This window comes from Zosterops lateralis (genome assembly GCF_965231275.1).
Source record: "Zosterops lateralis genome assembly, chromosome: 2".
Taxonomy (NCBI): Eukaryota; Metazoa; Chordata; class Aves; order Passeriformes; family Zosteropidae; genus Zosterops; species Zosterops lateralis.
Genome location: NC_139763.1, coordinates 5062569 through 5084848, shown reverse-complemented (window position 1 = coordinate 5084848; position 22280 = coordinate 5062569). Strand labels below are relative to the sequence as shown.

The 22280-nt window shown below is 42.0% G+C and overlaps 1 protein-coding gene across 5 annotated transcripts in view; it reads left to right on the top strand.

Annotated features, from left to right (window-relative positions):
• PRDM15 (PR/SET domain 15) overlaps window positions 1-21987 on the top strand; it is a 32857-nt gene extending 10870 nt beyond the window's left edge. Inside the window, exons 6-25 of one of the 5 annotated variants that reach the window (XM_083855754.1) lie at window positions 610-735; window positions 3089-3187; window positions 3954-4181; window positions 4824-4959; window positions 6044-6168; window positions 6802-6896; window positions 7685-7772; window positions 8478-8645; window positions 9743-9837; window positions 10972-11103; window positions 11483-11617; window positions 13919-14082; window positions 14781-14860; window positions 15445-15564; window positions 16255-16386; window positions 16886-16969; window positions 17156-17331; window positions 18533-18613; window positions 18940-19152; window positions 20089-21987. In XM_083855754.1, the coding sequence (XP_083711880.1) occupies window positions 610-735; window positions 3089-3187; window positions 3954-4181; window positions 4824-4959; window positions 6044-6168; window positions 6802-6896; window positions 7685-7772; window positions 8478-8645; window positions 9743-9837; window positions 10972-11103; window positions 11483-11617; window positions 13919-14082; window positions 14781-14860; window positions 15445-15564; window positions 16255-16386; window positions 16886-16969; window positions 17156-17331; window positions 18533-18613; window positions 18940-19152; window positions 20089-20568 (2957 nt within the window). In that variant the 3' untranslated portion in view covers window positions 20569-21987. Of the gene's footprint in view, window positions 1-609; window positions 736-3088; window positions 3188-3953; window positions 4182-4823; window positions 4960-5986; window positions 6169-6801; window positions 6897-7684; window positions 7773-8477; window positions 8646-9742; window positions 9838-10971; window positions 11104-11482; window positions 11618-13918; window positions 14083-14780; window positions 14861-15444; window positions 15565-16254; window positions 16387-16885; window positions 16970-17155; window positions 17332-18532; window positions 18614-18939; window positions 19153-20088 lie in introns of all 5 variants that reach the window. The other 4 variants (XM_083855752.1, XM_083855753.1, XM_083855751.1 and 1 more) reach the window with 4 other exon arrangements.
• Window positions 21988-22280: the final 293 nt, after the last annotated feature.

The following is a 22280-nucleotide window of genomic DNA, read 5'->3' as shown; positions in this document are numbered from 1 at the left end:
GAATTGCCACTAGTTCCAGTGGTTTCCCCTTTGTTTTCTCCTACTTTTCCATTTGTACAGCTGAAGGGCAAGATCCTTCAGCACTGCAAGGGTGTTTTCTTCCTGCTTTTGAGCTGGGAGTACTCCCTGGATGTTATTACTGCTCTGCTGGGTATAATTTGGGGTGACAAATTTGGGGAGAGGCCGTTCCCACCAGTGTCAGCTTTATGGCTGCCCTTTATCCTAAGCAGAAGTCTCAAGTGCTACAGCTGAATCAATGCAGTTGACATGTTTCTGAACTCTCAGATGTTTCCGGTTAGCATTAACTGAGAGGTTTTATCTTTTCCCTCTTTAGTTTAACCTGTTTATGTGTTTTTGTGGGGTTATGGGTATTTAAAAATACTATTGAAGTATGCCCTGCTCTCTGTGTTCAGCACTCCACAGTACACTCCAGAATATTCAAGGCACAGTGGGTGAGATTGAGGTATAAGAATGGTTAAAATTTCACCTGAGAATGTTATTTTTGCAGCCTGTTAGAGAATAAAACTTTGTAGCTCTGGTTACTGCCCTCAGCACAGAGCAAGAGTCAAAGGGTAAAAAAAGAAGATGACCTTTTTTTCCTCTTCACAGATACGTCCTTGGTAGCGATGGAATCTGATAAAGAGGGGAATAATAAGGTCTTTTCAAAGCCTTCATCTGCTGTCTTACCTCATAAAAAAACCAAGAAATCCAGCATACTAGCAGCTGATCCAGCAGGTAGGCAAAATTACAGTGCTCTTAAGGGAGATAGAGGACAGATACAGGTCTGCAGAGCTGTAAGGTGTAACACTCCTACACATGTATTATGGATATATAACTTCTGGAAAAACTAATTTAGAGAGGATTTGAAAGCCTGAATTTTATTTTTTTTTTCAATTTCATGGGCACAGTGCTAAAAGGACATACACAGGTGAAAAAGTGACAAGAGGGGCCAATAAACTTTTAGGCAGATTGTTTTCATGAAAACCACAATTGCTCCTGACTTTGGGGGTCGTTAGTGGTGGGGTGGGGGCAATCCCCAAGAAAATATTCATTCTGCTTGTGCAAATTAAAATGATCAGGCCAAGTTCTAGAAGAAAATATTTCAAATGTTTGGAAATGACAAGAACACTGACCATCCCCAGATCACAATAATACCTCAGTATATGCTACTATTAGAGTTCAGACTGTTCTAAATTACAGAAACTCAAATTTAAATAAACTTATAAGCAATACATATCCTCTTGGCAAAAAACATTTGGCTGAGGAAATATCTGGTACTGTCCTAGGAACTCTGTCCCAAGGATTCATTACAAAGCAGTGCTCTCGCCACCCAGTCTCTGTTAAGTGGAACAGTGAAATTAAGAGCCCACTTAACACAAATTTCAAAAAGTACATTCAGAGTACACAAGATCAAAAGAAAACCATTCTAGGTCTGCTCTTTGAGAGGTTATTTTCCTAAACTTTGCTTATTAATAGTAAAAGTAGCCAGGAGGAAAGGAGGGGAGTTGTTGCAGACTTGTAGAGCAATTAATCAGAGGATCCATTTGTCAGCTTGGGTTCTGTCACAGCTAAACTGTGAAGCTGACTGGAGAGTTGTCTTTCAGTTTGGCATTAATGATTTTCCCAGAGGTAAAATGAAGAATTGGAACAGCCCCTTCTACATCCTTCACCCTACTGCCTGAAAGTCCAACTTCAGTAGAAATCAAATGCTGCCTATTGTTTTTTGGGAACCCTGAGGTGTTCCCACTGATGTAGTGTTTTGGTGCTTCCAAAACAAAACTTTCTTCTTTTGATTCTGTTTGCCTCAAGTCATACCAAGCACTTGCCAGCTGTCAGATCCTTGGTTCCAGGTCAGCCAGGTTGCCCTGCAGCTGCCCTGGAAGCTTGAGGAAGTGGGAACTTAAAAAAGACCTGGCTCTTCCTGACAAACCAGTGCAAGGAGCAAGGGAAGTGCAGAGTCAGGCACAATTAACTTACACAGCTTCTTAGTTTGCTGCTTTTGTCCTCCTGGACAGAACCCTCAAGAAGTTCTTCATGCAGCCTGTAAAGAAGGAATTTTTTGTTGCTGTATTGCCAAGTCATTTCTTATTTATTGCAGCATGGATGAGATCACACCTCTGTAGTGCAGTGTTGAGTGTATTTTGTAGCAGGGAACAGGCTCTGCCTCAGAGAATCCTTTATTTTGGTTTAAGAGCCAACACTGAAAAAAAAAAGGAAGAAACTTTCTGCCCCTTTACAGATGGGGGTCCTCAGGCAGAGAGAGATGAGCTGACATGTAATGACCACCCAGGAAATCTGTGGTAAAAACTGAGGTACAATTCAAATTCCTTGTGCTACCGTTCCCTTACCCTGATTTCAGTGTCATCCTCCTCCTCTGCAGGAGGAGTCTTGTGAGATATTCAGCTTTTTGTGTGCCAGAAAAAAATCTCTGAATTAGTCCAGATTTATCAGATCCTCTTGACAAATTCAAATACATCATCTAAGGACTGAAATACAAAGGACTGTGAACAGAGTAACTCTTCCTATTTTCTCTTTAATTCCAGTTTCATTTTTGTGCTAATTTCTTCATTTTCTTTACCTTTCTTGAGTTGATGTGTTAATTAAAGTATTAATATGGTGATTTCATAGCACATTTAATTAATGAAACTGCTCAAACCCGGGTTTTCATTGTTCTCACCCTCACTTCCATTAATCCAAATGTTCTTACTCTGCAATGCCCTTCACAGAGAGCAAGGAGCTTTCTCCTGCCTCTGTCCTCAGCTAACCCAGAAGAAGACTGGTAACTCTGGTTTTAAAGGTGCTAAAAATTGCTTTATGTCATGCCTTTTATGAACGCAGTTCTTTAGAAAGTGATAAAGGAGCCCTCAAGATTTTACAAGGGCACTGATAGTCTCTCCTGGCATCATTTATATCTCCTGGTAGTTCAGCTCTTCACATTTGGAGAATCCTGAAATCGTCCCCCAGGGGCTTCTTGCTGCTTAAATTGTGCCTTGTGATACTCAGGGAGTTACTGCAAGATAAACAAAGCTACAGGGGTTTACCACCTTCCCATTTTCAAAGCTTTTCAGTATTTCTTGTTGTGATTTAGTGAACACTCCAGAAGGCAGTGGAACAGCAGAAGCAAAGCCCAACCAGTGGACGTGTAAAGTGTGTTCATCTGCTTTCCAAGAGCCCCAGCTGCTGACAGGTAGGAAGTGCTAGAAATTCATGGGAGAGCACTGAAATTCAGCAGCAGAATTCTGCTCTTCCATGGCTTGCTCCATCCATGGTGCAATGAGATAAAAGTTTTGAATTTTGTGTTCCTTTAAGGAAAGGAGCAATAGGGAAAGTAGAACAGTGGTGTTTTGGATGTTTTGACCATGACAGTGTTCAGTCTCTGGACAAACAACTGTAATCTTGAATCTAGAAGAAATAAAACTGTGATCTAGAAGACGATGTGACTGTCAGGACAATCAAGGATAGGGAGCTGCATGAGCAGTGTCAAGGTCAGTGATGCCAGGTTATACTTTGTGATATTGTCCATCTGGTATTTATGGCACAGATTTAGTAAGGGCAATGAAGTACATATTTTTTCTGCATTTCATTTGTAGCTATTTTATGCAGTTTTCAGGAGAACTTAAAATTATTTAGAAGCTTTGGCCATTTGATGAATCATTTTTGAAAAGGGCACTTAGGTCAGTAAACAACTTGGGCATTTGGAAAAACATACCCATTATTAGAATCACAAACCTTTTAGTGTGATATCAGCAAATCTCTTTAAAAATTCAGTTCTTGGGACTGTTTAATAAACAGTAGGCTTTGATTTATGAAGGTATTGTGACTGCTTTTGAAATAATTTGAACTAAGTCTCTGCAAAGTGAAATGTATCTGATAGCTTGGCTTTCTGCTAATTCCATTTGAGTATTTTAAGGATAATTTCATCCCTACTCTCCTGTTCTTCCCTATCCACCCAGAGCATTTGCTGAGTCACCTGGAACAAGCCAAAGGTGCCCCCCCAAGCAGCCAAAATGATGCTGAGAAAGCAGAGAAAACAGCAGAGGCTGTGCCAGCAGATCAACCAGTGGCAAGTGATGCAGCCAGTGCCAGCACAGACTCGAGGAGAAAGGCCAGGAGGGGAAGAAAAGCCAAAACAGCAAAAGTAGAAACACCTCTTGTCATTGATGAGGAGAAAGATTCGGCAGGTAAAACAGAAATCTAGAAAATGCTAAGGAATAGATCTGCTGATACATCTATGACTGTGCCTTTGCAGAAAGGCCTAAAAAGCAACTGAGACAAGATGGATGTTTTTAGTTAAATTACTAAAGATGCCAGTTTACCAGTTTTGGTAGTTGTTTCTGAGGGCCTTGAAGGCAGCACCTACACTCAGTCACCTGAATTCTTCTGTGATGGTTTGTAGAGAGCCCCAGAGAAACACAGAGCAGTGGTTATGAGAACTGTAAGAATGAACAGGAGGAGAAGCATCCTTCCTCTCAAGAGGACAAATCTTTCTCTCTCTACTTCAAGTTTAGTTTAGAAAGAGCTTTACCTTCCTTGAAGGGATGTTCTGATAGGAAATTTAATGATGCTTGGTCAACTAAGCCTTCAGTACTAGCTTGGAAAGGTAAGAAGTTAGAAAAAGGTGAGATGTCCCTGCCTGTGGCAGGGGGTTGGATTAGATTTCTAACAGTCCTTTCCAACCCACACTGTTCTATAATTCTTTGAACATGTTTGTGGACAATTGATTTGTCCAGTGCCACATCTTATTACAGATTTTGTATTTGAGGTTTTGCTTGCAGCTGTCCACATTACTGCTGTGTTTATTTCTTTGGTGTGTGTGTGTGCAGTGGAACGTGTGGCTGACGCTGTCACCGAGGTCCCTCCAGAGGAGGTGGCCCTGCCTCCAGCTCCAGAAGAGAGGATTATGGATCTGGTTTTAGGAAAGATGCCCAGCACCACAAACAGCATCAGCTCAGTGACAAAGTAAGTGTTCTGGGATGCAGAATTTGCTCTTAGTTGTAGCTAAGATGACGTAGCATGCAAGAGTTCTGCTCAGCTTCTGGGCCCACAGGTGCTCTTTTTTATCAGCATAAAATTGTGTGATGCTGCTGCTGCTGCTTCAGGAGGTGATTTTGAGTGCCACTTGTACACTGGTAGGATTTTGGAACATAACATAAACGGAAATTCCTTTTTTCATCACGTTACTGCTTTTATTCACTGTGTTTCCAAAAGCCTCCTGAAGCTGCAAGGTGAAATTTACTCCCATTGAATATTAGTGATAAGACAGGCAAAGACTTTTTTTCCTTTCAGAATATGTTAATCATTATTACTCAGTCTTGCTTGTCATCTTAGCTCATGAATGACTTCATGTTGATTTTGCATGTGATACTAGATTTGGAGCAGTAGGAGGGGAAACTTCAATATAACAGAACCTCAGGGAGACTCTTAAGTATCACATGATTAATTTAGATTCTTTTATGTCTTTTTGTCTTGGTAAAATTGGCCTTTTGAATTTTTTTTTTGGCATAATAGAGCACTCAATTTTTATGAATTAGGTAGTAATGGTATATATTGAAGTCCTTAGCAGACACAGAGCCATCAAAAAGGCATTTCAGCAGGTGGTTGTGCTGGGAAATGGCCCAGTGCTGCTTGGCACCCTGCTGCCCTCTGCCCAAACACAGCTTTTTACACGGGGGCTGCCAACTTCCTAAGCTGAGCTAGTGCTGATGTTTTCAGAGCAGAACAGATCCTTTCTGTTCCTCTGAGGAGCCTGCAAAAAGAATCTCTGCTACTGCTTTTTTGCCTCATTGGTTCTGGGTGAAGGAAATTGGGAGTGAGTGACATCTGCACCTTCCAGGGGGTGGCCAGGGGGGCACCTTGGAGCTCCATCCAGGCCCTCTCCCTCCTGCCAGGAGCTGAGTTTAACACTCCTCTAGCTTTTTCCAGCTGGTGGGAACTCTGTTGCAACCTGTGGGATAGCTTTCAGTCCCTGCCTTTCTCTCTAATCCAGTAGGTTTGCTCATCACCAAAACACCATGTCCCTCAAAAGGAGTTTAATTCTCTCCAGTAGACACGGGATTCGGCGGAAGCTGATAAAGCAGCTGGGGGAGCACAAGAGGGTCTATCAGTGCAGCATCTGCAGTAAGATCTTCCAGAACAGCAGCAACCTCAGCAGGCACATCCGTTCTCATGGTGGGTTGGCTTTTCCCTTGCCTGGGCATTGATTTTTTTGTGTCTTGATTCCACCTTTGAATTAAACAGCTGGGCTTGTTTTTAGGTATTGGGATATCTATTTATAAGAAAACTAGGTTTACTTTTTTCTTTCTTTTAACTCTCTCTAGGAAACTATTTTAATTTTTCAGATCAAAGCATGAGAAGATAATAGTATGAAATTGAAGTTGAAAGTATTTAAAATTTTAATTAGGTACATCTTTTAAATGAGGGCAAGGATGTGATATTTTTTCCGAAGCTCTTATTGCCTTTAAATATATGCATATATATCACCCCCACCTTCACTGGCACATGGGTAACATAGCTATGTAAATGTCAGGTGAGTGTTTTTCCACCTGTGATCTGCAATTCCAGGGACCTGTGTCCTATTCTAAGGGTTCCATAAAAAAACCATCACTGAAAAAGAGTGGGGGAACTAAACCAAAATTGTTGGAAATGGTTAAAATCCACTGGTTAGATCTTCTGAATTACTAAATTTTTCATCACCAGCCTGTTTGTTTGCAGTTGCATGTGCTTTGGTTTCCCCTGCCTTGCCTGGAGTTGTTTATTATCAGTCACTGACTACTTCCCTTTCATCTTGATTGATCCCCTCAGGTGACAAACTGTTTAAATGTGAGGAATGTGCAAAGCTGTTCAGCAGGAAGGAGAGCTTGAAGCAGCACGTTTCATACAAGCACAGCAGGAATGAAGTGAGTGGAAGGGGCTCTCAGGCTCTTGCAGGGTTTGTGTGGAAAGGCACAATGAGATTCCAGGTGTGAGCTGGGCAGCTCCATGTGAGCAGGTATCCCATGTGAGTGAGAAAGGACAGAGAGGGGATGCTGACATCTTATCTTAGAATAATTGATGAATTTGCCAAGTGCTTTTGAGCATGTGCAAGCCCTTTTCCTATAGAGAATTGCTTTCAGGCATCACTTCCAGCAAGACAAGCTGGAATTAGCTGGACCTGCATGACACAGAAGTGACATCTGACTTGAGTTATGCTACTAAATAGAGTTGTTCCATTCTTATTTGCTTGTCCTATTTTATTTCTCCCCACTTTTCACCTTTATTCTGTGAGCTCTGCCTTTGAATGCTGCTGCCATAGAAATATTAAACACACCTGTAGTGGCACCTTATTTGTGAAAATTTCCATTGTTGCTTGGCACCAGCATCCTTAACTCTCAGATTGCTGCCAACACTTGTGGAAGATGAGTCAGATCACATCTTGCTTTTCAAACATTCTGTATCTGTGTTGGACCAGGGAAATATCAGGGAGTCTGCTCCATCCACACAGGAGCATAGTCTTTGGGGATTTTTATAGCTCAGATGTAGGAACATGGCAGAATGGATGATACAGCATCAGCATTTTGCACCACTGTGTAGTTAAATGCCCTCTTGAAGGAATAAAAATTGGAAAGGACAGAAAACAGAGGAGGTGTTTGAGATTTAGAATTTCTCTGTCAGATATGACTTGGCTTTTCCTGTTTGTGATCCTCAGGTGGACAGTGAGTACAGGTACAAGTGCACCACGTGTGAAAAGGCCTTTCGGATAGAGAGCGCACTGGAATTCCACAACTGCAGGACAGGTGAGGATGGATAACTGTTCCTCTGGCATCTCTGCTCCATTCTGGGAGGATTTCCCCACATCCATCTCAGCAGAGAAACTATAAAAGGGGAGTAGAGATTTAAATTTTTGTCATCATCACAAGAAGCAACCTGTTTTTTTGATAAGAAAGGTGTAACCAATAATCTGTAGAGCAACACATCTACTTAGGAATTGGGTTTTTTTTAGTATCTCCTCCTCACCTGTGTAATAGCCTTACTGGGGTTTCCTTTGTTCACAGATCATCTGTCATCATCTCTTTAACTTTTTTCCCTGAAACTTAGCTCCACCTCACTCCTCAGAGTGAGGAAACAGGGGAAATGGCCAGTATTAGTGGTAATTTACAGTTTTCTGGGATTACAATTTTCTTCAGCTTTCTCCAGCTTTTTATTTGCAGTAGTCTCTAAATGTTTTTTTTTCTTAGTATCACTCCAACCTGTCCTTTTCTCCTGTAGCCATTCCACTCATATTATTTATGCTGTGATCTTATGCCCAGAAAATGACATCCTGATTACTTTTATGGCCCCACAATAATGTTCAGTCCAGAATCACCCAGGTAACTGCCCCTAGAGCACAGTGATGGATTACATGTTTAAAACCCAGATCCAACAGAAGAACCACCTGTCTCACCAACACACAAAAGCTGTTTCCAGCTGTAAAGAGCTGCAATGGTTTCTCTTGCTTACAGATGACAAGACATTCCAGTGTGAGATGTGTTTCAGATTCTTCTCTACAAACAGCAACCTGTCAAAACACAAGAAAAAGCACGGGGATAAGAAGTTTGCATGTGAGATCTGCAATAAGATGTTCTACAGGAAAGATGTCATGCTGGACCATCAAAGGCGGCACTTGGAAGGTAAATTTACTGCAGATCAACCTAATTATTTCCCTTGGAGCAGCAGTGGAGCTGGGCAGGTTAAGGAAATGATAGTGTGCATTGGATTATTCTGGATGGTGGCTGTCTTTTTTTAATTATCAGTTACCTGGTCAAGAGTTTCAAATTTCAGCCAAATGTGACATTTATGAAAAATAACAGTAGTGGGCCCAGAGCTGTTAACAGTCATGTGGAAGCTGCATGGCTTATTATGCAGCAGCTCAGACTGGCTGATTTTAATTATATATTTTTCTTTCTTTGCATCTTACTCTTCTTTTTTTAAAATTCATGTGGTAACTTGAAAATCTGAAAGCAGAGAGTTAACTTGCCACATACATCTGAGAGTGACTACTCCATAAATACAGTGTCAGTGGCACGTTATCTTTGAAACACTTGAGAATATATGAAAAGGAGATTATAAGAGCTTACTGTTCAAAATCTCAAGCATCTAAAGATATTACAGGTACTCAAAGACTGGAAGAAGTTGGTACGTTGCTCGACATGTATTAGAATGTGGTTAGTGACTTAGATAATAAAACCAAAAGTGGTTTTTAAAAAAAGCAGCCAGATTGTCTATTTTCTGTCGTGAACCAGAGGACAAGGGGCTCTATGACACTGGCAGTGTCTCATTTTTAGCTGTCACAGAAGAGTAGGAGCCCTCTGCCCTCCTGAAAGTAGCAGATAAAGAGGTCTGAAATCCTCTAAGCATTACAGCTGATGCTGGATGGTTGCATCTCTCCTTAGAGACTTCCTCTCCTCTCTTTGTTAGTGAGAGTGATTTTCTGGGCCAGATACCAGATTGAAGTGTCAAGGCCTACCAGATCTACCTGTTTCCTGGTGTTGACAAAAATGTTTTTGACAAAAGTGTTTTCACTTTACAGATGATTTAATAACCAATAAGCCATAATGCATCCCTTTGGCGGGTTGCTTCTATATTCTTAAAACATATATTTTTAATTTGTTAGCAAATAAACCCTGCATTGAGGCCCTTCCCAGTCTCCTCCTGAAAAGGCCTGGAGTGGAAAGCCATGGTTTATTTCTTGTTTTGTTTTTTTTTTGATGGGGACTGTTGTGTTAAGGGGTGAGGCGTGTGAAGAGAGAAGACTTTGAGCACAGCACAGAGAACATGGTTCGCTACAAGAAGGAGCCCTCAGGGTGCCCCGTGTGTGGGAAGGTAGGAACTTATGCCATCTGTGCCATGAGAGGCTCTGCATTGGAGCTCCAGAGGTGCTGCAGCTCAGCCTAGAGAGGAAAAAACTCAGAGGATCCATCTTTCCATTTAAATATCTCCAGGGAGGTGTCAGAGGATGGTGCCAGACTCTTTTCGGTGGCGCTCAGCAACGGCACGAGGAGCAGTGGCCATAAAATAAAACGCAAGAAGTGCCACCTCAACATGGGGAAGAAATTCCTCACATTGAGGTGGCAGAGCTCTGGAACAGCTGCCCAGGGAGGGTGTGGAGTCCAGTCAGGACATTCCTCTTCAAACACCTGTAGCTCTATTATTTATCCAAGCCCACTGTGGCCGTGGATGGTGGGAGCTGTTGACACAAAGAAAAGAGCAAAAATGCATTTCAGACCTGAACTTTCCTCAGGACATACAGCACAATGCAGAGTGTCACATGGCCACTGTGTGTGTCAGCGGAATCTCGTGGCTTATGTTATTTAAAATGGAGTTTTTCTGGCTGGTTGTAAACAACTGGAGTTAACTGTGTGCATTGGGAATCCTCCTCCGTGGGGAATAAAAGTGAGCTCATGGTGTAGTCGTGACATGGTTGCATTTGAATGCTCAACACTCATGATCTTCAGTCACTATTGTCACAAGGAGTGTGGGTTTAACTTGTGATTTTATAAGTGTGTAATGATTCATGGTGCAAAAGGTACTCAAGAACTCTTAAGTTGCTGTGTAGACCCCTGTTTTTGATGCCTTGGATATGTTTCACATCAACCAAGGTAGATTTTGTGGCTGTATCTTTTTAGAGATAGATGGAATATTTGTAATTCAAAAGACACTTGTTTAAATATTTCAAATTCTGCTCTGTGTAATTCTGCTGCAGCTTTTTTTGGAAGTCCACCCCTGGTGAATGGCTGGTTTCAGTCATTTCCTTGGAACTGTGCCATACCACTGGATTTTGCCATGCCAGCAGTTTTGAGCCTGGCTGGCTAACAGGAGGTCCTGCATGTTTCTGGCCAGAATGAATAAAAAAAGACAATAAATGTGTTCTGTGCTCCTCATGGAATAGGTTACAAAGAACTGCATCCCTGCTGGACATGATCCAAAAATCTTTCCTTCCTTCTCTTTTCCTTTTAGGTGTTTTCATGTAGGAGCAATATGAACAAACACCTTCTGACACATGGAGACAAGAAATACACCTGTGAGATCTGTGGACGTAAATTTTTCAGGGTGGATGTGCTGAGAGATCATATTCATGTCCATTTTAAGGTATTGTGTTAGTAATCAATTAGAGAAGACAGATGGTTTTGCCAACACTGAATTATAAGGAATTAAATTAAATTAAAAGGGAGTTGTATCACTCAGTGGTGCTCATAAAAATGCTTTTAATGATGTAATATTGTACCAGCTGAGTCTCTTTACATTAAAATTCCTTTTATATGCAGAAAAATTAGTTATTTGAGTAAGATATTCCTTATGTGGTCCTGGACAGAGAAACTCTGGAATGAATAAAGTAGGAGGATATTTTAAATAAATAATATTGCAGCAGTTAATGCAAAGCAGTCTGCGGCAGCAAAAGGTGACCAGGCCTTACTTTTTGAAGAAGTTTAATCTGTTAAAACAAAATATTCTTTCCCACTCTCCACAGGACATAGCCCTGATGGATGATCACCAGAGGGAAGAGTTCATTGGTAAAATTGGAATATCATCAGAGGAAAATGATGACAACTCTGATGAAAGTGCAGATTCAGAGCCTCACAAGTATAGCTGCAAAAGGTGCCAGGTAGCTTTAAATACTTTCAAATTCACTTGTTTTGGGATGGGGGAGGGAGTGGAGGTGTCTATAAATCATTCAGGTTTTTAAATATCATTAAGGGCTCTCAAAGAGAAGGCCAGTTCTCAGGTCTGTCTTCTGCATTGTTGTTACCTCTAATCTGTGAACTGAGGCTGTTCCATAAGAATTGCGGTGGTGTCCAGTGAGGAGGATGATGAGCACTTAAAAAAAGGAAAGACAGAGACATTCACTTTTTCCTGTGAGGCAGATAACAAGCAAAACTGGAGGAAGGATCAATAAAGGAACACTCACATCTCGAGCTACCTTTTAATCATGTGCAACTTAAAATGGTTACAGCATTTCTGACTGATAGAGTCCACAAACTGATGAATTTTTATCAGGTCAGAAGGTTCTTTAGTGGATACTCAGTTTGGAGGAGTAAGACTGCTGTTTATGTTCAGTGTGACTGTTTATTTCTGCCCTGCTCCATTACTAACAACAGGAAGAGGTGTTGGAAGAGCTGATGGAATGTAGTTCACTCAGTTGTCAGCTGAGAGAGGAAGACTTTTTAAACCTCTCACTGCGTGGATTTTGCCATTTTCTAAAGAAATAAGGGGTCCTTAAGGACTCTGTGCCCTGTGCCTGGACAGGTGTGGTGCAAAACCAGTCAGTGAGAAGAGCTAAACTGACACAGGGACTGGGGAGTTTTGGTTGTTCAGCCACTGAATTGACCCCCAGAAATCAGAGCTTATTTCACAGCCCACACTTAATGTGGTGCAAGTTTTTACTTTATCTTCATTTTAAGATCTGGAGATGATAATATTTCAGTTTTCTTATCTGGGAGGTGGTTTTAAGTGCAAACTGATTTTAAGTTTGTGTCAGTAAATATGTGAAGGTGTGGTGTCAGAGCAGTTCATCATGTGCTGGCCTTCACTGTGCTGATTTTCCTGCCTCACACTTCATGGGTACAAAAACTTTATAAAATCATTTGCTTCCAAGTCAGGGCAGTTGGGCCATTCAAATCAGAAAGATATTTTTGGAATTTGGGGTTTTTTTTAGGGCTTTTGCAGGTGAAGTAAACAGTTGTGTAAGGGCACAGCTGTGGGAAATGGGATTTGATTGTGAGGAGATGGGGACACTGAACAGTCAAAGAGAGAACAAATACAGATAACTCTTGGAGAAATCTCTCTTCTGAGCTCTTAAAAAAACCTGTTTTTTCTGATCTCAAAGTACGTCTTCACTGAGCTTTGCAGTGCTGTTAGAAATGCCACGACCAGTTCCAAGAACTGGAGCAAGAGACCATGTCATTATGGCACTTCACCCTGGCGTGCTGGAGCACATCTGGATGTGCACATCTGGAGCTCAGTAGTGCAGCACCTGTTGTAGCTGCAGCACTTCCAGGAGCTGAGCCCAGAGTCACTGCCCTGCAGTGCCTGGAAATTCCAACCCTTCAGGAGCTGCTGCCAGTGCAGGCAGGAGCTCACCATGTCCCTAGAGCCCAGCAGACATTTTCTCCATCACTCTTAGAGAATCACAGAATAAGCTGAGTGGAAAGGGACCCTCAGGGCTCACTGAGCTCCACTCCTGGCTCTGTGCAGCCCCAAGAGCCCCCCTGTGTCTGAGAGCATCATTCAAACACTCCTTGAGCTCTGCCTTGCTGCAGTGACCAGAACCTGGGCAGCCTGTTAGTGCCCAGCCACTCTCTGGGGGAAGAACCTTTTCCTGATATCCAACCTAAACCTGCCCTGACACAACTTCAGGCCTTCCCTCAGGTCCTGTCAGTGTCACCACAGAGCAGAGATCAGTGCCTGCCCCTGCTCTTCCCCTCACAAGGAAGTTGTGACTGCAGTGAGGTCTCCCCTCAGTCTCCTGCAGACTGAACAGACCAAGTGCCCTCAGTGGCTCCTCACAGACCCTTCACCATCTTTGTGGCCCTTTGGACATTCTCCAGTAGTTTAACATCATCCCTATACTGTGGTGACCAAACCTGCCCACAGTGCCTCAATGTGAGCTGGTGGAGGTTAAACATGGCTGTTCCTCAGTGCACAAACAACTTCAGGTCCTCTTCTTCTGCAGAAGTGAAGACACCATCTCCAGCTAGAGAAAAGAGCTAATTGATGTCCTGTACCAGTGTGCTTGTAATGTCCAAAGAGTTCCAGGCCTAAATCCAGCTGCCACAGGTTTTTCATCCAGTGGCACACAGGATTTTGAGTGGTACACGGGATATTTATGTCTGCTGGATGTTACCCAGTCATTGCAGCACCTGAGGAGTTTTTTCCCCCTTCCATTCACTATTGGTTCATTCCCCAGCTGACCTTTGGCAGAGGGAAGGAGTACCTGAAGCACATCATGGACGTGCACAAGGAGAAGGGTTATGGCTGCAGCATCTGCAACCGGCGCTTCGCCCTGAAGGCCACGTACCACGCGCACATGGTCATCCACAGGGAAAACCTGCCTGACCCCAATGTGCAGAAGTAAGGCTTGTTCCACTGAGCAGAGCTGGCTGCTTGGAGTTACCACCTGAGGTGCCTTTAGGGAATTTGGCTGTGCCAAAATAACCCTGAAATGGGGGTTAAAGTGTTCATGACAAGCTTGAAATGCTGTGTGTCGCTGGTGATTGGCTTCACATGGATGAGTCAACAGCCTCATAGCTTGGGCTTTGCAAAATCAATGTGCAGAAGTAAGGCTTGCTCCACTGAGCAGAGCTGGCTGCTTGGAGTTCTAATGGTTCTGCCACCTGGGGTGCCCTTAGGGAATTTGGCTGTGCTAAAATAACTGGGAAATGGGGTTAAAATGTTCATGATAGGCTTGAAACGTGTGTCGCTGGTGATCGGCTTCACACAGATGGATGAGTCAACAGCCCCCCCCCCCCCCCATTTGGGCTTTACAAAGTATAAATCAATGATTTTATTGATTCAGTGATAATATTAGTTTTATTATAAATCAACTATTTTAATAAATGTTTTTGAAAATAATTGTATAGCAATACCAGACTGCTCCAAGCTTGCAGTCACCTTGGGGGTTTCTTAAGGGTCATTTAGAAAAACTCAGGCTTCAAGGAACTTTTATAGTAATTAGTCTTAGCAAATGAAACACTCTTAGTGACAGAGATGCCTGAGAATCACCAGTGTCTCAGAAGAAGAATCACAGTTTTTGGTCTCTTTGGTTTCAGATACATCCATCCATGTGAAATCTGTGGGAGGATTTTTAACAGTATAGGAAATCTGGAAAGACATAAGCTTATACATACAGGTAAAAATGTTGTGTTTCTTTATAATTATCAATACTAAAGAGAAATTTCTGTTCCCAGTGCCTGCCTTTTTTTTTTGGCTAGAGGATTTTCACTCTACATTACAGTAAGACAAATCCAGTATTTATTCTTTTAGAGTAAACCAGTTTTCTAAAGCAGGTAATATTAATGAAGATATTTGATCTGGACACACAACCCAAATCCCTAGTTAATATGTTTTCAGGATTCACCTAATTCTGTATTCTGTTCTTCCCCAAATTCTTATCCATGCCACCTTCTCACCATTACACAGGCTGAAACCTGCTATTGCAAAATCATTTTTAACAGCTCATTACTATTTCACGCTATTCAGTCTTCTCCTACCTCAGGCTCTATCCTTTTTTTCTCACAAAAAAGCCAGCTTTTCTCTTTCTTCAAAGTCTTCTAATTTAATTTGAGCTACAATATCCATGAAAAGTGTGGTTGTCAGCATAGGCGGGCTGTTGCCCTCTTAATTCACCACTTTAATCAATTTTTAGGAGAATGCACATTACTCATTAACATTTTTTTTTGTTTGTTTACGTTGTCTTTTAAATTTATTTTCAAGGTGTAAAAAGTCATGCTTGTGAGCAATGTGGCAAATCATTTGCTAGGAAAGACATGTTAAAAGAACATATGCGAGTCCATGATAATATCCGAGAATACTTGTGTGCAGAGTGTGGCAAAGGTATGTCTGATGACTTGTTTTCCATTCATTGTGATAACTGAGTAGCAGGTGGAATATCTGAGTTAATACAGCTTCCCATGCTGGGAAATAGTGGCAGTGCTGTAAATCCTGCATTTTTTGAGAGGTAGAAAATGTGTTAATCAGGAGCGTTGTGGTTACGTGAGCTGCCCTAATTTTGTACAGTTAGGTTTCGTGGCCTGTGAGACAACACTGAGCATTTGTTTCTGTCAGGTTGAGGAATGCCTGATTTGCAGCAGAAAAGTGAATGCAAGTTGATTTTTTCCTTCTGGGCTGTTCACAGGCTTAAAAAAATACAGTAATTTCTCTCTGTAAGGGCCTTAAGAGTCAAAGTCACTTTGACTTTTTCAATTTCTCATGTTAAAACTTGAACAAATCTGAGCTGGTATTTTAGTGAAAGGCAGTAGTAAGTCTGACACCTCTAAGGATGTTCTATCTTTGCTTGTCCCTGCTGTTTTGTTTCTCTATCAATGATTACTCAGATGTTTTCCAGAGGTTTTTTCCCTGGAATTAAAATAATGATGAAGTGCATTGCTACATAAACAATTAAAAATATGCAACTGTGGACTCGCAGCAAATATAAAATACAGCTTTTGGTTAACAAAATGAACCTGAGTTCTCCCCTGAAGGTGGGAGTGATGGACTCAGTGTCCTGTGCCTTGTGTCTCACAGGGATGAAGACAAAACATGCCCTTCGTCACCACATGAAGCTTCACAAAGGGATTAAGGAATACGAGTGCAAGGAATGTCACCGAAAATTTGCACAGAAAGTCAACATGCTGAAGCACTACAAGAGACACACAGGTGAGGGCTCCAAAAATGGACAAAAGTTGCACTGAATCAGTTAAATATTTCCCAAGAGAACTCTTACCCAGAACAGTCAGACAGTATGACAAAAACTGATAAAATGTGCATGTTCTGCTATTTGAAAAGCGACATTTTGGCCTGTCTTCAGCCAGGGCTGCTTGTTCTACAAATAAATGCAGTTTAATTGGCTTCAAGTTTTGCTTTTTTTTCCTAGTTCTTGGTCTAGGGTAGCTCTGCAGTGTTGGGTTTGTTTTAAGTTATTCTTCAGGTTGGGATTTCCCAAAACAAAATTTCACTTCCCACATCAGTTTCTCTGGGATTTATTTTCTGCTGGATATAGTGGAATGGTTTAGATAAAAAATAGCTGGTGAATCTGGGCTCCTGCCTTTTTTTGTCTGTGATTTTTATTTTTTTAATGTTACTAATACAAAACTCAGAATTGTCCCAGATACCTTTAGGCTGCTTTTCACAGGTGCCAAATGTGCTTTTCATGCAGGGATCAAAGATTTCATGTGTGAGCTCTGTGGCAAGACATTCAGCGAGAGAAATACGATGGAGACTCACAAGTTGATTCATACAGGTAAACCCTCTAAAAAACAGCATCCAGCAAAAATACCTTAATTTTGCTCCTTAATTTTGCTTTAGACTGGCCAGTCTTGAAACTAATGTTGCACATCTTGTTACCAAACATAAATTGTTGCTCTTCTTGAGGCGTTGGCAATCCGATGCTCATCCATTGGGTTTCCTTCCTTCCCTCTGCCACCAGTAGGAAAACAGTGGACGTGTTCAGTGTGTGATAAGAAGTATGTCACTGATTACATGCTGCAGAAGCACATCCAGCTCACCCATGACAAGGTGGAAGCCCAGAGCTGTCAGCTGTGTGGGACAAAGGTTTCTACCAGGGCGTCCATGAGTCGACACATGAGGCGTAAACACCCAGAGGTGAGGGGGTTGGAGTGGTAGATTGTGGAATTTATTTAATTTTTTTTAAAGGCTGTTTATGGTCTTTAGTGACCTGAAAGGAATTACTTTACTTTCTTTCCCTGTCTCTTTTTTTTTTTTTTTTTTTTTTATTTATTTTATTTTTTTTTTTTTTTTTAAATTTTTTTTTTTTTTTTTATTTTTCTGTTCTTTTGGGCCCAATTTTAAGTAATATCTGTGAAACATGGACTTAACTGAATCAGCCATTTCACTATCTGATTCTCAGTCCCTAAAAATGAAGTGTTGTTTTTTTGGTTTTTTTTTCTGATTATATAAATCTCTTTTCTTTTTCTGCCCCAGCTTAAATATATGTTTTTTCATGTTTTGTATCCATCCATTAGTGAGTATAATAGATTCTTTTTCCCCCCATTGTGTTCTCTGTATTCAGAGGTGATCTGAAAGAAGTGATGAATAGAGAGGTGATGGCAGCATCTGCTGATGATACAAAATAATTCTCAGTATTAAAGATGAATGCTGACTGGAGAGAATCCCTATTAGAGGGATGTTTTGTCTGACCCCAGCAGGGTTTTTTCTGTGTTCTAAATATTATGTTTCTCCTCAGCATTTCTTGTTTAGGTTTGACTAAGGCTTGTCTGATCCCTTTGAGGCTTTTCAAAATTTTTTTAACTACCAATTTTTCATTAGCATGGCTTTGCTGTTTTATCATGATGACTGTGAAGGAAGTCAACAAAATGCTTTGTTTATTGATTTGGGGATTTAAAATGCAGCTACATATCTGAAATCCAGAGGGCAATTTGTTTCTATTCTTTGATGAGTTGAGATATGTAGATTCATCTGAAAATAATGAAGTAGGACACAGTTGATAGTTTTATAGATTGAAATGCTAACATAATAATTTTTTCCACCAACATGTTTTCTGTTGAATCCATCACTTCCCAGAGGGTTATGTTCTGTCTAGAATACAAAAACAGACATGTTCTTTTACTGTGTTTAAATCTTGCTGGATTTCAGTAAGAGGGAAAAGATGATATGCCAAAAGGTTATTTTAAAAAGCCACACTTCACTCCCTGTATTAAATACTATGTGTAAAGTGTTAGATTACATCACTTTTGCTCAGTGGCTGGGTTTATTAGGGCAATGCTGTGCTGTTTGACTGGTTTGCACTGCTGCAGTCCTGCAGCTGACACCCCTTTGTGTTCAGATTCTTTCAGTGAGGATTGATGATTTGGAGCCCCTGCCAGAAACGACGACCATTGATGCCTCTTCAATTGGGATTGTTCAGGTGAGTTCCAGGGTGAGGTGGGACATCACTTTTTTGGGTACATAACATAGCTGGGCGTGGGCTGATGGGTGAGGAATGTGCTTTTTTTAGAGAGTCAGCCCCAGTGGAACATGTCCAAGCAGCCACAAGCTGCTGATCTGCTTGGTTGTATAACAGGCAGAGTGTAATTACAGGGTGAGGTCTCAAATCCCTGGAGTCAGGATTTTGCTGAAGTTTGTTTCTTTGCTTGAGAACTGACACTAAACCAGCTTTAGGTGATTGTCTCTTACTTGGAACCTCACTAAGCAAAAGGACTTGATGTTTTGTTTGGAAATGTGTTGCTCCAGCCGGAATTAGCCTTGGAACAGGGTGAACTACCAGAAGGGAAGCAGCACATAAAAACCCCTAAACGTGGCCAGAAACGAAAACAGAAGTCAGGAGAGGAGGAGGAAGCTCAAGTGCCTGAGGACTCTGCCTTCAGTGAATACACAGAGAAGGAAGGTGAATTCACAGGGAATGTTGGAGATGAGACTAATTCAGCTGTACAGAGCATCCAACAGGTGAGCTGCAGAAGGAGGGTAATGGGTGGTATTGCTTAGAAGGATAACCCTTCTTTTGGTTAAAAAACATCACAAAAGAGTGGTTGGAATATTTGGACCTGATTGGATAAATTGTGGTAATACAAAGATGGGTTTAAAAATCCAAGCAGTTAAACCAATAAGTTCCTCATGCCTGTTTCCATTTGGTGTTAGCATCAGCTTGTTTGCTAGGTATCACTAACTGGCTGAAGCTGTGATTAAAATTACAGTGAAAGTTAATTTGACTGTTTGTTCTCAATGTTCCATCTCCCCCTCTCCCATCACCATCTTAGTTCTTCATGTGGGGGTTGGTGAGTTCCAAGTTTCCTACCCTCCCATCCGTGTCCAGAGAAGGGCAACAAGGCTGGTGAGGGGCTTGGAACATGAGCCCTGTGAGGAACAACTGAGGGAGCTGGGGTTGTTTAGCCTGGAGAAAAGGAGACTCAGAGGTGGCCTTATCACTCTCTACAAACTCCTGAAAGGTGGCTGTAGTCAGATCGGGTTGGTCTCTTTCTCCAGGCAGCAACTGACAGAATGAGAGGACACAGTCTTAAGCTGTGCCAAGGGAAATACATGTTGGAAGATATTAAAAATGATCTAATTATTAGGAAGAAGATTTTTACGGGAAGAGTGATGAAGTACTGGAATTGTCTGCCCAGGGAGGTGGTGGAGTCACCATCCCTGGATGTGTTTAAACGAAGATTGGATGTGGCACTCGGTGCCATGGTTTAGTTGAGGTGTTAACGTTGAGTTGGACTCAATGATCTTGGTGGTCTCTTCCTTCCCAGTGATTCTGACCCTGTGATTCTGTGTATGACTTCTCTTGCTGGCAGCACATGGGCCCACCAGCACTTCCCTGGTATCTGTTTGTCAGCTGGAAGCCACAGGGCTGAGGTTCACCTTTGTGTTCCTCCTCAGGTGGTGGTGACCCTCAGCGACCCAAACGTCACGGCGCCCTCCAGCTCTGTGGGGCTCACCAACATCACCGTCACCCCCATCACCACGGCAGCTGGCACTCAGTTCACCAACCTGCAGCCCGTGGCCGTGGGGCACCTGGGAGCCCCGGAGCGCCAACTGCAGCTGGACAACTCCATCCTGACCGTCACCTTCGACACCGTCAGCGGCTCCGCCATGCTGCACAACCGCCAGAGCGACATCCCGCTCCCGCCGCAGCCCGAGGCTCCCAACCCTCAGTCCGTGGCCCATTTCATCAATCTGACCACCCTGGTGAACTCCATCGCTCCCCTGGGGAGCCAGATCTCAGAACAGCACCCCCTGAGCTGGAGGTCAGTGCCTCAGACTGACGTCCTGCAGCCCCCGGCGCCGGCGCCGCCGCAGCAGCCGGGCCAGCAGCCGGTTCAGACAGAGCAGCAGCAGCAGCAGATGTACAGCTACTAATTTATAGAGGAGTGCTGGTATGGACAGTACTCAGAGACACACAAAAAAACAAACCACACAAAGCCCTTTGGAAAAAATTTCTAATGGGATTGTTTGCTGGATACCAAACAGAGATGGGAAAATGTTTGTACAGTGAAATTGAAGCTGAAATTGGCAGATCACCCTGCAACGCCGGGGTCTGGGATTCTCTCACGCTGTCTCTAGACCTTGCACTGTCTTAAAAAAATAACAGAGAGGAAAAGAAAAAAAAAAAAAAAGAAATCTCACCACAAATTTAGCAGCCCCTTGCAGTTATGCACTAAGATTGAGGTTTGACAGGTGCATCATCACACACCTTAACCAAAGCAGGGAAATCCTAAATTTCGCGGCACTTGTGACGTGCAAAAACCCTTTTCAGCCATACCATGTCACTTCTTTCCAAGTCTGGAAATGACATCTGAACACCTCGTTCACAGTGGGTGGAATGTCCTTGTGGGCAGCTGGTAGAGACTGAAATGTGAAGACACAAAGGGACAAAACATGAATTGTCATTGTTTCTTATCTTCTTCAGGTCTTGTATCTAACAACATCGGTGAAGTAGGTGGAATTTGGGGTTTTGGGGTGGGCATAAGTGTGGTGTGGAAGAAAATATTACCAGTTATTTCCATTTTAGTCATGGGAAAAACCCTGTACCCATCCGACAGTGTTAGTGCTACTTGAGCCAGAGGGCTGGTCTAATGCTGAAGCAAAATTTTCTGGTCTTCTAATCAAGTTTCAATCAAACCAATTACAAACTGAAAGAAGAATGTGATACAGTTTTATGTAATTTTTTAAAGCTGCTCTTTCAATCTTGCTTTTAGCTAGTAGGCCTGAAGAGCAATCAGTCCCCTTTGATGAAATTCAGGATGTGAATTTTTTTTAAAATTAGACTTATTTCATGGTGTAATAAACATTTGAGAAAGCATTCTTTCTATATATATATACATATACATATATATATATAGCCTTTGTATTTTACTGTGTGTTCCTGGTGAGTATTTGTGTGAAAAACACTATTACCAACACGATTACTTAATTTTTTTTTCATCCCCATGTTGCCTCTTCTCACGGCAAAAAAAAAAAGTACGGATTCTGTTCCTTCTGTTCCCAAAATTAATTTCCAAAGTTCACAGCCACACACACAAGGTTGTGTGGAGTGCAAGAAAGAGAAAAAGGAATGTCTGAAGCATGTTCTGTGTCCTGCCACATGGAGTCAGTGTGCCCCAGTGTATAATGGGTGAGGTTTGCATGACTGCTGGGGATGCAAATCATGGGTTGGGTCCAACTTTGCTGACAGTAAATTTCATTTCATTTCATTCTCCATCCATGGATATGCAGTCTGGACTTTTGCATGTCAAGAAGATAATATTATTCCCACAGGGAAAACGAGCTGGTAGCAAAAAGGAATAAACTATATATATATATATATATATATATATATATATAGTTTATATATGTGGCTGAACAATGAGGTCCTTTGGGGCAGCAGACTGAGCCACAGAATTGTGCTGAAGGTTCTTTTTCCCCTGAGGATAAAGCAGCTGCTGTGTCTGACAGTGAGGATGGATTGGTGGTTGTAAAAATCCTGTCTGTGCCTATGGTATTTATGAAAAAGTTGTATGTTTTTAGCAAAAATATGAGTAGGAATGACTTCAGCTTTGAAAGTCTTTGTTAACACGGATTACTTGACCCCT